The sequence below is a fragment of the Mirounga angustirostris genome, unplaced genomic scaffold, assembly GCF_029215605.1.
Source record: "Mirounga angustirostris isolate CCGP_5_RB_7025 unplaced genomic scaffold, mMirAng1.0.hap1 SCAF_9, whole genome shotgun sequence".
NCBI lineage: Eukaryota > Metazoa > Chordata > Mammalia > Carnivora > Phocidae > Mirounga > Mirounga angustirostris.
The window spans coordinates 143,594,957-143,610,263 of NW_026991717.1; the positions used below are offsets into that span (position 1 = coordinate 143,594,957).

At 65.3% G+C, this 15,307-nt stretch overlaps 1 protein-coding gene across 12 annotated transcripts in view; it reads left to right on the forward strand.

The window, feature by feature from the left end:
- PACS2 (phosphofurin acidic cluster sorting protein 2) overlaps positions 1-15,307 on the forward strand; it is a 59,457-nt gene that overhangs the window by 38,731 nt on the left and 5,419 nt on the right. For 4 of the 12 annotated variants that reach the window (XM_064571724.1, XM_064571716.1, XM_064571720.1 and 1 more), the window contains 16 exons: positions 237-310; positions 529-609; positions 1,783-1,842; positions 3,992-4,149; positions 5,820-5,910; positions 6,229-6,300; positions 6,770-6,996; positions 7,937-8,069; positions 8,348-8,452; positions 8,616-8,722; positions 8,952-9,106; positions 9,447-9,557; positions 9,876-9,984; positions 10,728-10,760; positions 13,887-13,929; positions 15,222-15,264. In XM_064571724.1, coding sequence (XP_064427794.1) covers positions 237-310; positions 529-609; positions 1,783-1,842; positions 3,992-4,149; positions 5,820-5,910; positions 6,229-6,300; positions 6,770-6,996; positions 7,937-8,069; positions 8,348-8,452; positions 8,616-8,722; positions 8,952-9,106; positions 9,447-9,557; positions 9,876-9,984; positions 10,728-10,760; positions 13,887-13,929; positions 15,222-15,264 — 1,602 coding nt within the window. The other 8 variants (XM_064571718.1, XM_045901656.3, XM_064571727.1 and 5 more) reach the window with 8 other exon arrangements.

Genomic DNA, 15,307 nt, shown 5'->3' on the forward strand with positions numbered 1-15,307 from the left:
GCGGGAGGGCACGCAGGGGACCCAGTTGGGCACGCGATCCAGGCTGAAGCGCCTGAGGTCCGTAGGGGCCACCGTGGGAGCGGGAAGCACGGGCCTGCCCCCTCCCCGAAGTCTGCCTGTGGGGGCTGTGCATGGCTCCCCGCGGGTCCAGGGGCCCGTCCTCTGGCCGCCGCCTCATCGCCAGGACACCGGTCGGAACCTCGAGGTGCTCCCCCTTCCGTTTGCTCATTCCATAGATAACTACTCCGAGGAGGAGTATGAGAGCTTCTCCTCTGAGCAGGAGGCCAGTGACGATGCCGTACAAGGGCAGGTAAGCCGGGGCCCCGTGCGCAGGACCGTGAGGCCGCGTGGGCCCCCAGACGCTCGGGGTGTGGACGGCCAGGGACCCCTGAGCTGCCGGCATGAGGGCGGCGCCGAGAGGGGGGTGGAGGCTGGGAGCTGGCCCCCTGCGTGTGCCCCGGGGCCCTGCTGCACGCCCACAGGTGCTCTGGGGGTGCCCTCTGCCAGTCCCTGTGCTTGTCTCCCCAGGACTTGGACGAGGAGGACTTCGATGTGGGGAAACCCAAGAAGCAGCGGCGATCGATAGTAAGAACGGCATCCATGACCAGGGTCGGTGGAAACTGGTTTTACTAACACTGGGGAAGGGCGGGGTTGGGGGGCTGGGGCCCCAGATTGGGCATCGGGACGGGAGGCGGCCGTCTCGGGGACCCCCCCACCGTGGCCTGGCTCTGCTGGCTTCTCCTGAGGCCCAGCCTCTTTGTGGGGCATGAAGGCAGGGAGACCCCACGGCCTTGTGCTGGCGGGTGGGTTACGAGGTGCTGGTCATCGACCCGGGAAGCTTCACCGGCGGGGTCCTCGTGCTCATCCCAGACGGCAGGGAGGAGGTGGGACAACGGCCGTCCTGTTCAGGCTGCTCCACGAGCAGAGCTGGGGAGGCTATCTGCCTCCCGCCTGTGCCCAGTTAAGCCCCTCGTTTCTGCTCAGCGTCGGGCCCACCCGGCACGGGGGCCTCCGGGCTCTGGCCATCCCGCTTCTCCTCCAGGAGGAAAGCTCCAGGTGGAGGCCTTAGCCCGTCACAGAACGCCCACCACTGGGCACAGAGCCCTGGACAGTCCCAGGGCCAAGCCGCTCCTGTGTGCGGGGCCGTGGCCCCAGGCCCGGGCTGTGCAGTGGGTGGCCCCGGAACCCTTGGGGCACAAGCCCAGCCCCAGAAACCTCTGCCCCCTCCTCTGGCAACGCTGGGAGGCCTGGGCCTGGTCCCGGTACAGTGGGTGGGGCGTGGCAGCACCTGTTTGAGCCTGGTTCGGGGCTCAGGGGCCTGACGCCTAAGGAGGGGGTGTGGGAGTCCTTTATAGGGTCACCCCCTTGAGGGGGGCTGGGGCAGCTGCCTCACTCAGTGGCCAGAGCTCAGCCTCTGAGGCCCAGGGCAGCGCTGGGCACGGTGGAGCTTGGGCTCCCTCTGAGCCCTTGCCATCCGCCTGTCCCCCGTGTGCCCAGCCCTGAGTCCCGCTGGGGTGAGCTGGTGCCTCGGGCAGGGCCAGCAGCCTTGCTCACATGGAGGGAGAGACGGCACACGCCCCCCCTCCGGCTCCTCCCCGGTCTGGTCCCAAGGCCAAGTGCAGCTGTGATGTCAAATGCTTGCAAAGGGGCTGGCGCCGTTGGCTGCCGAGAGCCGGGCTTGCGTGAGCCGTGGGGACCGTGCCTCCCTCCCGCCGAGCCTGCCCCGTCCTCCCAAGGGAAGCCGGCCCCTTGGGTTCTGATTCTGTCCTGCTTGTCTTGCAGCAACAAAACTTCAAGCAGAAGGTCGTGGCGTTGCTGCGGAGGTTCAAAGTGTCAGATGAGGTGAGTGACCCTGCCTGGACTGCCAGGCCCATGGCGTCCTGTGAGACCAGGGCTCTGGAGGCATCTGGGCCTCGTCCTGGCTCTGCCACTGACCGTCCCACCCCCGGGGCACCTCGAGGGCCAAGCCGAGGCCGCCAGCGCGTGTCTGCAGTCACAAGCCCGGGGACAGACCTGGGGGAGGCTGGATGTCATTTGGGGGTGTGACCATGCGTTTTGTGTTTTGTGTCATTCTAAGTCGAGGGTATTTGGGGGCCGTTCCCGGTTAGTTTCTGCGAGACCCTGCCGCCGCACACACAGCCCCCCATCGACACGCTCTGACCTGCAGCTTCCTTCCTTTAGCTGTTTTCCACTCTCCAAATTTGCTGGGATGGGTTTGTATACCTTTCATAACCACAAAACAATACCTCAGTTTTCCTTTTAACGTGGGCGTAAGAGAGTTGGCCCGCAGGTCCTGGATCACCCAGGAGAGGTGGCTGTAAGTGTCCACGTGTCACCGCCGCATGTGGTCATCGCTGCACGGAGGGTGACGGCCGCTCGTCCACACACGTGAAGGGTCTTGCGGGCGTGGTGGTGGCCAGGCGGCAGCTCTCCTCAGACGCTGGAGCTGGAAACAGACCCATCTCAGCCTCAGTCCCCCCAGATCCGTCCACAGCTTCTGTAGGATCCCTGTCTGAGGACCGGCTCATCCCCACTCTGCACGGAAATGCAAGGGACCCGCAGTAAACAACAGTCTTGGAAGATAACAAGGTGGAAGGACTCACACTTGCTAATTGCACAACTCTCTAAGAGGTGCAGTAATCGAGACCGCGCGAGGGATTAGCGGTCAGTTTCCAACAAGGGTACCAAGACCACTCAATGGGGGAAAGTAGGCTTTTCAGCAGAAAGTAGTAATACAGCCAGGTGTCCACACGCACGAGGACCTCACACCACGTACAGAATTAACTCCAGACGGATCAAAGACCTAAACGTAAGCGCTTACACAATGAAACTCAGGAGAGTGATCTTGGCGCCCGGGGGCCGGGCCCTGTGGCTTAGACAGGACAGCGGACGCACGAGCCGCCAGAGGGAAACTGGTAAGTCAGAGCACATCAAAACGTAAACGCCTCTGTGCTCCGAACAGCCATCAGGGAGGTGAACTGTCACGTAGACGGTGTTTGCAAATTATAGATCCCGTGAGGGACCCGTGCCCACAAGGTGGAAGGCACCCTTACAACCCCAAATAAAGAGACAATCCGGAGAGAAATCAATTGTCCAGTTCAAGAGTTGGTCAGAGGCTCAGACTAGAGGTTTTCTCTGAGGAGGGACCTGGATAGCCAGCAAGCCCCTGAGAAGCTGCAGGGCGACCTCCTGAGGCCACAGAGGGTAGCCGTGACCTCGCAGGATAGAGTGTGGGGGTGCCGACGTCAGGGGGAGCAGCCGGACCTGCAGGGCTGACGGGAACACCCCGCGGGGCGGCCGCTGCGGAAGACAGCCTGGCAGTTCCTCCAAGTGTCAACTTCACGCTTAACCAGGGTCACCCCAGTGGTCCCGTACCTGGTATCCACCCCGTGAGATCCAGGATGTCCACATGAAGACTGAGGGACAGACAGTCCCAGGAGCTTCGTCTGTGGCAGCAAAGCCTGGAGCGTCCATCCGCTGGTGGCCAGCTAGACCCAGGCCACGTTCAGGGGCAGGCGGGTGCTGACGAGGACGGCACTGGAGGCAAACAGTGTGGACGCCTCCTGATAGGCACGCCTGAGTGGGAGGAGCCCCATGCCGAGGGTGACCATTTCTATGACGTTCTGGAGGAGGCCCATGCATGGGGATGGAAGTCAGCTCAGGGTTGGGGGGAACAGTGAGCGGGGAGAGGCCTTGGGGAGGGAGGCATCCCAAGCCCTGACTGCGGTGCGGACCCGTCCCAGGTGGGCTCCCTGCCCTGCACTCCTGCCGTGCATTTCTCTGTTGAAGTAGGAGCCACGAGGGGCAGAATGGCCGTGCCGTGCTCGGCACCCGGTGACTGGAGGTCCTAGAGGTCACCCCAGCGTCTGGCAGAACTGGGCTGGTAGCACATGCCGGAGAGAGGGTGCTTGGTGGCTCCGTGCCTTCTTGCTGTCTGTCCTGCCAAGGGGACCCCCTCAGACCAGCCCTCACACGTCTGACCTCCCTATAGGTCCTGGATTCAGAGCAGGACCCTGCAGAGCATGTCCCTGAGGCAGAGGAGGACCTGGACCTTCTGTATGACACGCTGGACATGGAGAACCCCAGTGACAGTGGCCCGGACCTGGAGGACGATGACAGTGTCCTCAGCACCCCCAAACCAAAGCTCAGGTGAGCACACCCACCACCTCCCTCTGCCGCCCGGCCCCAGCAGGGGCCACAGGGTATCGTGCACTTGGGGACACGGGCTCTGGTCAGGGAGGAGGGGGTGGACGTGCATCCCAGCAGGCGGCCCAGGTTTGCGGTGTTTGTGGAGGGAAGTGACAGGGTCACGGCTACATTCTGGAAAGATCTCTCTGGAATCCACTGGGAGCATGAAGACAGGAGACCGGTTAGGAGGCATTGGGGTCGTCCCTGCAAGAGGTCGTGGTGTCAGAGGTGGAGGGGTGAGAGCTCTGGGTGGGGAAGGCAGTCTTCCCAGGGTCTCGGCTGGGCCGAGCGCGGCATCTGTCACAGGAGGCAGCCAGCAGGTGGGGGGCTGTGGGGTTCTGTGCACTGGGGACACGGGGAGCTGGGGACTGCAGAGCATCCCTGTCCTCCAGGAGCCGGGTGCCAGCCTGGCTGGGGCAGGAGAGGGCAGGAGGCCCTGGGCTTGGGGTCGGGGGAGGCTTGACCCACGGGACCGAACAGCGTGTGGCTGCCAAGTGGGGGCCATGTTGGCGTCCAGAAGATCTGTGGCATTCTGGCTTTGCTTTTAATGCTTTTTTGTGTTGTTGTTGTTTTTTTTTTAAGACAGAGAGCATGAGCGGGAATGGGGGGAGGGGCGGAGGCGGAGGCGGAGGGAGAAGCAGGCTTCCCGCTGAGCAGGGAGCCCGATGCTGGGACCCTGGGATCATGACCTGAGCCGACGCTCATCCGACCGAACCACCCAGGCGCCCCTTAACTCTTTGATATGAATCAGTGGGACAGAGATGCCCATGGGGAGGGTGGGCTTTCTGTGCAGCTGCTGACCTCCCGCCGCCCCACGTGGCCAGTCCCGTGTGGGCACGCCTGTGGCGTCCGTGGGCTCTGGTGTAGGTGTCAGTCACTGGCCTTCGCTGCAGATGCAGCTTGGGGGGTCCACTTACAGGCTCAGCGCCCCCTGTGTCTTGCCTGCGGCCCCCCCACCGGCAAAACTGACAAGGCCGTTGAGGCACCTCGGGCTTTGCCGCCTTCAGCTGGAACAGGTCTCTGCTTCTGTCGTCCATGGGGTCACCTCGGCTGCCGGCCATGGGCCAGCTGGTGCTCACAGTCCCGGGGGGGGGCTTGGGCACCTCCGGCCCTGGCCCTGCCCTCGCCTTTCCCTGTCCCTGGGGGCTCTATCACCAGACTGCCTGAGCCCCGCCCACCATTTCAGCCTGAACTGTGTTCTGAGTCTCTGAGTCTGAGCGCCGCCCCCCCGGCTGTCTGCTGGGGGCAGGGTGTTTGGCCTGCTGGCCTGGGGTCACCGGGTCCTGCTGATGGTGCCCTTGTGGCAGCCTTGAGCACGTTCCTGTGTTGCTGCGAGCTGGCCGTGGGCCTGAGGCTCCCCAGCCTTCTGCTGGTGGAGCTGCCCACCCGAGCCACCCGCCACCTTGCCCAGGGTAAAGGCCAAGAGTGGTGGGTTTCAGGGAGGCAGGTCTTATGCGGACGTCAAAGCCGGTGGAGGAGCCGAGAAGGGCGGCAGATTGCGTGGCGCTCAGCATCCTCCCCAGGGCCATGGTTCCCAGCCCTGCATGGCTGCCAGATGCCACGAGGACAGTGCCGACCCTTCAGTGGGGGGAGGGTCCTGGAGCGTGACCTCTCTCCGTCCCCACACCCAGGCCCTACTTCGAAGGGCTGTCACACTCCAGCTCGCAGACGGAAATCGGGAGCATCCACAGTGTCCGGAGCCACAAGGAGCCTCCGAGTCCCGTGAGCAGGCCAGGCCCGGCAGCCCCTCCCTCCTGGGGGGACCTCAGGCCAGGGGTGGGCCGTCCTGATCTCCCCGTCTCCCTGGGTCGCTCAGAGTGTTACTTACACTCGGTGTTACACTGTGCTCCTGGGTTTGTATGTGGCTGGAATCCCCTGCCCAATGCCACATGCCTGTCTTGGGGTGACCCTACACCCGCGGTCTAAGAAAGCCCCGGCCAGTCATCCCCGGCTGCTCCCAAGCCCAGGTCTCCCTGCCCGGAGGTGAGCCAGCCTGTGCCCACCATTGAACACATCTTGATGTCCATCTTGTCCACACAGGCCGACGTGCCTGAGAAGACTCGAGCCCTGGGAGGCAAGCAGCCAAGCGACAGCGTCTCGGACACGACCCACGTGAGCAGGCGCGGGACACGTGCATTGGGTCCAGCACAGAGCCCACTTACACACTGCCTTCAGGGCCGGCCTCGACATGGGGTCCTGAGCTCACACCTCCCGGGCCCAGTGCACAGAACCACAATGAGGGCGCCCCTGGGTTCACCCCCACCCCGAGGGACAGTCAGGGTCCGGAATCACCCTAGTTCTGGGAGGACAGGGGGTGTCCCCCTGCTTTGCTGAGCACAGGCCCCGTGAACACTATAGTTGACCCCTGTTGCCCTCATGGGGCTTCTCGAGGAAGGTGTCCTGGGCTGCAGGGCAGGTTTTAGGGAGGCTTGGGGGAGGCTTGGTGCTGGTCTCCCCTGGCAGCCAGGACCGGGAGCCCCATGGTTGGAAGCGGAGGTCAGCTCGGCTCCCCAGCGGAAGCATCTGTGCTGCATGTGGAGAGCTGTCAGCCTGAAACCAGCCTACACCCCACCCAAACCAGGGGCTCCTCGGGCCTGAGACTGGCCCCCGAGGGGAGGCTCCCGCAGGACGTGCCTACCATCGGGCCCCCTTCTCTGCATCTCAGAGCACACCTGCCCCCGGGGAGCAGCCCGCACAGCCCGAGGACAGCCCGGAGGTGGAGACCTCTGCTCTGGACGTGTTCACCGAGAAGCTGCCGCCCAGCGGGCGGATCACCAAGACGGAGTCCCTCGTCATCCCCTCCACCAGGTGACAGGATGCCCTGGGGAGGCTGTCGGCCAGGCATTGCCCACATGAGCCAGTGTGGCGGGCAGGGCCCCGTGACTGGATGAGACTCACTTAGGAGCACAGAGATTTCGGGGCCTGCCCCAGAGGTCCACGTGGGACCCCACACACCCCTGTTTGTAGCTAGCTGCCAGCAGGCCTTCTGGGGCTGAGGTGTGGTCCCGGCTGCCCATCTCACGTTTTCCTGCCCCTGGCACTGTTCACTGGCACCTTATGGACCAGCGTAGCCCTGGTGCGGGAGGAGTGTGCCCAGCTGGGCCCAGAGTCCGGTGTGGTCAAGCACAGCAGCAGCCCCCGGGCAGCCTCCGGCACGGCAGCTCTGCGGGGCCAGGACCCTGCCCCTCACGGTGGGCATCACAGAGGAGGGCGTCGGGGTGGCAAGGACCTGGGCAGCTTCCCCGTGGGGGTCACTCCTGCGGCGTCTCTTACCCGCCCCCACTGCCGTCTCGGTCAGTCTGGGGGTCATCTGTGAGCCCCTCCCTGGGACGTGCTCCCCAGCCCGTCTTGTCTTCACCTTCCTTGGGCACCTGGCCGAGCTCCCAGCGCCCTCTGTACGGCCATGTGTGGCCACGGACTACCACACCCCCCAGGACCTGCGTTCCTGCCCTGAGACCTGCTAGGCTGGGGCCTTCTGCAGGCGGACAGCGGAGCCCCCTTCCTGGGGCCGTGGTTCCGTGCCGCCGGCACTCCCGTGTCATATCAGGCCTTATGTCCACGTGGAGCGCGCATGTGCCCAGTGTGTGCGTGGCCTCCACGTCAGCCCTTTGCCCCCAGAGGAGCCCACCCTGCCTGCCACCTGCCCTCCCACCCTCCGTGAACCCACCACAGCCCCGCCGCTGAGCAGCCCCCTTCCCTGGGGCGGCGAGCACGTGGGCCTGCCCCAGCCTGTGCTGCTCCCCGGCAGGTCCGAGGGGAAGCAGGCCGGCCGCCGGGGCCGGAGCACGTCCCTGAAGGAGCGGCAGCCCGCGCGGCCGCAGAACGAACGGGCCAACAGTCTGGACAATGAGCGCTGCCCGGACACGAGGAGCCAGCTGCAGGTGCGCACTCCGGGACAGGTCATGGGCAGAGGCCACGGCCGCCCAGATCTGACCCAGTGCTGGCAGCTCAAGGGGGAGGCGGCCCGGCCACCTTGCGGGCTGTGACGGTCCCACGGAGCCTTAAGCCCAGTGACCTGTCCGGTGCAAAGCCGAGTTCTTGAGCAAGAGCAGGGCCGGCCTCTCCTGCCCACTGCTGGGTGGCTGCTGGGGGTGGGGGTCAGCTGGAGGTGAGGGGTGCAGCACCCCTCCCACCAGTGTGGATGGGCCTGTGTCTCCAGATCCCCAGGAAGACCGTGTATGACCAGTTAAACCACATCCTCATCTCTGATGACCAGCTCCCTGAAAACATCATTCTCGTCAACACCTCCGACTGGCAGGGGCAGGTGGGGAGGGGCCAGGCGTCCTCCCTGCGGTGGGAGCGGGGTGGGGTGGGGGGTGTCCCCTCCGCGGGGGGAGAGCCCGCGCCTGGCGTTGCGTGTCGTGGGGGTGCGGCGCTGACGGGAGGCGGGGTGGGGCGCTGAGGCTCACTCCGCGCCCTCGCCCCAGTTCCTGTCGGAGGTCCTGCAGAAGCACACGCTCCCCGTGGTGTGTACGTGCTCTGCCGCTGACGTCCAAGCGGCCTTCAGCACCATCGTCTCCAGAATACAGAGATAGTGAGTCCCGCTGCCACGGGGCGTCCGTCGGGGTCCCTGCATCCCAGGCTCGCCTGGGGCTGCGTCGGGGGCGGTGGTGGACCGCAGGCGTGCCCACCCACAGGCCCCCCACGGCCCGCCTTCCGTCCGGATCTGGGCGGTGGGGGGTCCCCGCGGCGGCGGGGACCTGGCAGCAAGCGCGGCTCCCTGAGGCATCTGTCCCCTCTCTGTCCTGCCCCCGGGGCCACAGCTGCAACTGTAACTCACAGCCGCCGACCCCCGTGAAGATCGCCGTGGCGGGAGCGCAGCATTACCTCAGCGCTATCCTGCGGCTCTTCGTGGAGCAGCTGTCCCACAAGACCCCCGACTGGCTGGGCTACATGCGCTTTCTCATCATCCCGCTGGGTGAGAGGCTCTCGCGGGGGGGCAGGCGTGGAGCGCTCGCCCCTGCGCTGGGCACCCTTGGGGCCCCGCACCCCGTCGTCGGGCTAACTCGATGCTGTTGTCAGAAGCAGGGCAGGGTGGTCGCGAGTCCTTGTAAACGACCAAACCCCGTGGAACGTGGCTCCGCATCTGTGGCTCGCACGACGTGTTACTGGGAGGCGCCGGTCCCAGGGGAGGGGCTGCCTGGCACCCCAGCACCCTCTGTGGTCCGCAGCGGCGCCCCCGCCCCCAGGAGCAGGGAGGGGCTTCGAGGGCCCACAGAGCGGGCCCTGCAGCCTGACCCTCTCCCCTGGGCTCGCAGGTTCCCACCCCGTGGCCAGGTACCTGGGCTCCGTGGACTACCGCTACAACAACTTCTTCCAGGACCTGGCCTGGAGAGACCTGTTCAACAAGCTGGAGGCCCAGAGCGCCGGTGAGGCCTGGGGCCAGCCGGCCGGGTGGGGGCTGCCCTCGCATCCTGCCTCCAGGAGCCGCCACGCCTCCGGGAGCAGAAGTGGGGCCTCAGCCAGGTGCTCCCCACTGGCCGCCATGGGCCTCAGAGCTGGCTGGCCATGGGGTCCCGGACGAGGGCTCCCAGGGATCCGGAGGAGCCGTGAGGGCAGGGGGGGCCCTCAGCTGCCCCCAGCATTCCCACTGCTCCCAGGCTGGGAGCTGGGTGGCCCTGGGGGCACCGTGTGGGGTGAGAGGGGAGTGTGGCACCCCACGGACCCTGCCCGGCCTTCTCGTGCAGTGCAGGACACACCGGACATCGTGTCGAGGATCACCCAGTACATCGCAGGCGCCAACTGTGCCCACCAGCTGCCCATCGCAGAGGCCATGCTGACCTACAAGCAGAAGAGGTACCTCGCTGGGCCCTGGGCAGGGCGGGGTGTGCGTGAGGGCGGGGGCGCCGACTCCGCGCCCCAGACGCGGGCCACCCCCAGCTGCCGGCCCTCCGTGGGCCTCCCTGCCCGCGGCTGGTCTCAGAGCCTTCGGACAGCACCGGGGGGCTCGTTGGGACGGTCATCAGGGACAGACCTGGTTGGCCAAGGGACGGAACCCAGGCTGGGCTTGGGGGGAACGACGTGAGAGGGCCTGGCAGCCCCAGGTCCTCCTCTGAGTTGGTTAGAAGGCACTGGTCGATCTTTCTCTATTTTGTACGTTGGAATTTTCCATAATGAAGGTTAAAGGAACAACTGTCATGCGTCCCTGTCCTAGTGGTGACCTACTCACGGGAACGCAGGCCTGGGCTCCCTCAACCTCCTGGGCTTCCCGGGCCCGGAGACACGTTCTTGTCCTGACCCCGGGCAGGACGGCGGGCAGGAGCGGGGGGCCACCACCGAGGCCGGGCGGAGGTCTGGCTGCCGGCCCGCAAGGGCGGACGGCCAGTGCAGGGAGGGTGGGCCGAAGGGCCGACTCTGCGAAGTGTCTGGGCTCCTGTCCGCGGGACGCTCTGCGGCTCTCCCGGCGTGGGGGTAGGAAATTCAGCTGACGCGTCGGCGAGCTGCAGTGGCTGTGTGGGCCCCGAGCTGGAAGCCGCGACGTGCGTGCTGAGCACATAATAACATGTCTGTGTTTTCTCTTTTGGTGGCTTTCTGAAAAGGAAAAAGAACTTTCATTTTGACTTTACCCTCAGGTACCGCTGTCCCTGGGTCTGCGTCCCTGTGTCCCCAGGCTGGTCTTTAGGGCTGTTTAGCAGTATGAGCAGCTGGGGGCCGTCTCGTACCCTGCCACCTGTCAGGCAGGGCCCTCCACTGAGCGGCAGGTGGGTGGGTGCCCCGAGCCAGGACTTTGCTCTCCGGCCCCCACCCAGCTCGAAGGGCAGGCTGTCCTCTGTCCGCTGCAGTCCAGAGTTTGAGTCGAAGAAGCGGCCAAGTTGACCCCCCCGTGAGTGAGTATCTGTGTTTCTGAAGCCCTGGGCACCACCTCTTGAAGTAGAAGCAGGTGCTTAGGGTCTTACCACGAGTCACTGGCCACTGATGCCATGTCTGGACTTTTGTCCCACCACCTTGTAGCTGATGACCTGACTCATTGCTGCCGATTCTGCACGTGGGGACGTGCAGGCCAAAGGGTGGGGGGCCCACCAGATGGCGCACACTCCCAGCCTGGCTCTGGGTCCTGCGCCCGGGGCTGCAGAGAGCGGCACAGAGGGTCTCCCGGCCGAGTTTTGTGGCTCAACTGGGCAGGTGGCCAGACCGCGGAGACCCCCACGTGCAGTGAGGGGCTTTTCACCTGCAGGTGGCTCCTCCCTTGAAAACCTACATGTTGGGAGCCACACTCCGAGGCGCCCCCAGAGCTGCCCTTTCATTTGGGGTTCCCCTTTCTTGTCCTGGCAGCCTGCCTGCCGGGCCCCCCTCAGGGCACCGCTCCACCCTGGGTCTTGGGTTCTTTCTCTCCTGGGAAAGCCCGCCAGCCCAGGGTCGCTGAGCCCGAGGCAGCCTCCTTGCTGGACAGACCAGGAGGAGGGGTCTGTGTCCCTATGTGGCCCTGCTAAACGAGCCTCTGTGAGCTAAAGAAAGACCAGCCGTGGCGTGCCCCGTGACTGCTCGAGCCGCCCTGGGCACCATCCTGCGGACGCCCGCAGCCTGCTTTGCTGCCTGGCACCAGCCCCTCGTCTCTCCAGCCCGGGCTTTAGGGGACCCTGGCCCTCGTCCCATGACTCCTGCCCCCACCTCCGCGTCACAGTGGTGACACCGGCCCCTGGGTTGGGGCCCCAGGGAGGCCCAGTGTGTTGGCCACCCTTGGAGCCTGGGACCAGGAGGTCAGCAGGCCACCTCTGTCTGCTGTGGGTCAGGAGACCCAGGAGAGGGTAGGCGGTGGACATGGCCCTCGGGGCCCCATCTCCTCCTGCCCCCGTGAGAGCACCTGCAGGGAGGCTCTAGACCGCACGCAGCGCCTGGCCTGACCTCAGACCACGCCTGCGGCGTGCGGCCCCAACAGCTGCCTTGGGTCCCCTGGGGGTGGGGGTGACGTCCAGGGCACTATGTCCTCAGGCCCTCCCAGCTCTGTGCTCCCAGCGTTGAGCTGAGGCATGCTCATGCTCCCCCCACGTGGTCTCATGAGCCACAGGCCCAGGGGCCCCCACCATGGAGCCACACGTATGAGCCTTAGGAGTTCTGACCCGTGCCCCGCCCGAGACACGCGTGCTCCCTCTGCGTCCAGAGTTCAGGTGGCGAGGCCTCAGTGGCAAGCCGGTGTCACCCCTGTCCCGCTGGGCGCGCGTCAAGTGCTGAATGTTGTCTGCATGGCCAGGGCTCAGCTTGGCTTCTCAGAGTCCAGCAGCATCCCTGTGTGGTGGCGTTCCCCCGCGGCCCCGCCAGGCCCTCGCCTGCCTCCCTGCGTGCTGCTCTTGGGGAGGGTCCTGGATCCCTGTGGGCTGGAGCCTCCCCCCGCCCTCGGCCGGGGGCCCATGAGGACCTCGCATGCGAAAGCCGGCCTGGGCACGGGGTTCGAATTGCTGTGTTATCTGTGGATAAGCTCTGTTCCCCCCAGGTCAGAAAGGCTGGGGATTTGGCCATATTCAGTGGGATGGCCCAAATCTGTAGGTTCTTTTATCCAGAAACGTTTGCCAGGTCGTCCTCGGAGGTGTGATGGGCGGTGCCGGGGCAGAGGCCATGGTCCCTGTGTCCAGGTGGCGCCCAGGGGCCTGCCAGCCCGGTCCCCTCATGCGGGTGCTGTGCCACAGGGTGAGGACAGCGCCTCCTGCTGGCACCGGCCTTGGGCGCCCGGTGTGCTTTCCCTGGGGGGCACTGGCCGGGCGCCCGCCTCCTTCCCGACAGGAGCAGGGCTGGGGGGATGGCCTGAGAGCCAGGGAAGCTGGGGCAAGGAGGCGCCCCCCTTCTCTGAGGTCACAGGAGGCCCAGGAGGCCCAGAACTGGCCCTGCCCGGTGGGTTTTCCCAAAGGCCAGGAGTTGCTCTTACAGCAGCCAGGGAGCCTGGTGCCCAAGCACCCTGTCCCCCACCGGGAGAGCCACTCAGGCCCCAGCCCCGCGGTGGAGACCAGTCATTGCAGAGCCAGCTGCAGGGATGAGCTGCAGGACTGGCCTGGCCCACGGAACTCAGATGCTGGTTTGCGTCCCCTTGGCTGCTGCCCCCACCCCCCCCACCCCCTGCCCTGGAGGGACCTCTGACATGCCTGCCTGCCCCAGCAATCCCAGGGAAGGCAAGGCTCTCCTAGAAGACATGGGTGCCCAGTCCAGACAGAACCTTACGGCCGCCCGTGCTGGCCGGCCTCCTACAGCAGCACGGCCCCGAAGCCTCAGTCTCCCCTTCAGGCTGCTCTTGGGGTGGCACTCTGCCAGAGCATGGTGTGTGCACCCCACCCCCGAGGTCGGAGGCCTGGAAATTGCCCCTGCCCTGTCTCTCTGGTTGGTGTGGACTTTACCTAGACTGTCCAGGAGAAAACCTCCACACTCTGGCTTTCGGTCACCCCCGATCACTGGAGGAAGCCCAGACTGTCCCATGGGGGGGTCCTGGGGCACATGCAGCAAGCTGTCGTCTTGGGGCTGTGTGGAAACGGAGGCCTGCAGGGTTAGCAGAAAGGCGGTCGGGCCTGGACACCAGGCCCCTGGGCTGGAGAAGCTGGTTCCTGCACAGCTTCCCACAGGCCTCTTGACCTCAGCTGCAGGGAGCTGAGCTGAGGGTCGGAGGGCCAGGCCAGGCACTGCAGGGATGGGTGTGGGCATGGCATGGGCGGCATGAGGCCCTGGCTGCTGCCTGCCTGGTGGAGTGAGAGGTAACTGTCTGTGTTTCTTGTTCTTAGCCCTGACGAAGAGTCCTCTCAAAAGTTCATTCCCTTCGTAGGGGTGAGTACTTCTCTGGTGGGGCTCTTGCCGTACCCGAGGCATTCTTCCCGTGTGGCTGGCTTTACCTGCATGGGAAATGACCAATCTGCCAAACTTTTTTTTATAAAGTCTGGTTTTGCATTAACTTGATATGTTCAAGAACCTTCTTCACCAATTTGAGCTGAGTGCTCCTTTAAATCAACCCCCCCATCTTAAAGCTCATTGTTTCCTTCCTATGTTGAGTAGGGCTAGGCCCAGAGGTGGTCACTGCCCCCGGCTCTGCTTGGAGGCTGACAGGTGCAGGCAAACAGTTCACCTGGAGGCGAGGGCTCAGTGCTCAGCGCTCAGCATGTCCTGGGCACACGGGCTGTGTCAGACTCGGCTGTGGGTGGGCGCCCAGGGTCAGCAGGGTCTGGGGACAGGTCCCACTGGGATGGGGCAGAGTGGTGCTTCTGTCCCTTAGGAGCTATAGGACAGGAAGGGGTGCCTCCCGTGCCAGCCTGCCCAGCTGGGAGTGTGGTTTGCAGATTGGGAGGTTTGTCTTTTTTCCCACGGCTGAGGATTAACAGCTGCTCCGTGCTGGCTGGAGGGGCCACTGCCGTGAGTTTTCATAGCCGGGAACCTTGCTCGTGGCCTGCAGCCCCGGCATCTGCTGTAAGAGCCATGGGCAGTTTGGCAGACGGGGCCACCGGGCAGAGCAGGACGTCCACGCTGTCGTTTACCCTGGCCGGCCGTCAGGGCAGCTCGCAGCCCTCTTGGGACGGAGTTAGTCCAGGACAGCCTGTCTCGGGGAACCTTCTGGAGTGACAGGAGGGTCCTGACCCACTGGATGCAGCAGCTCCAAACACCCTGTGGACACTGGAAGCACCCGTGTGACGGAGACATAAGTTGTCACTTCATTTACTTTTACGTGGCTCCCACACCGGTCAGCCCATGTGGCGCCTGGTGCAGGCCCTAGCTGGGCAGGGGCCCCTCACACCAGGCCAGCCGTGGGCTCAGGGTTTGTGGAGGGGCCGCAGGGTGGGCCCTGTGCCCCCGCCCCAGTGTGCAGGATGACCCGGGAGGGTGCTTCTGCAGCCCTGTCCTGCACAGGGACACTCAGCCACGGCCCATGCCACCCTGGGCTCAGCTCTGCTGCAAAGACAGGAAGAACCGGGACCCTGCCCCTGGCCCGGAGCTCCCGGGAGGGTGGGGCATGGCAGCCGGGCGCCCTCGGGGAGACAGCACTCGTCGTCTGTCTGGAGCCCAGCACCTGGGCGGGAGGGCTGGTGACTCTCCAGGCTGCTGCCAGCCGGCGTCCCATTGCCTTCCAGGTGGTGAAAGTTGGAATAGTGGAACCGTCCTCAGCCACGTCAGGTAGCCCCATGCTCCCTGCCCGCGGGGCCAGGAAGGGGAGGGC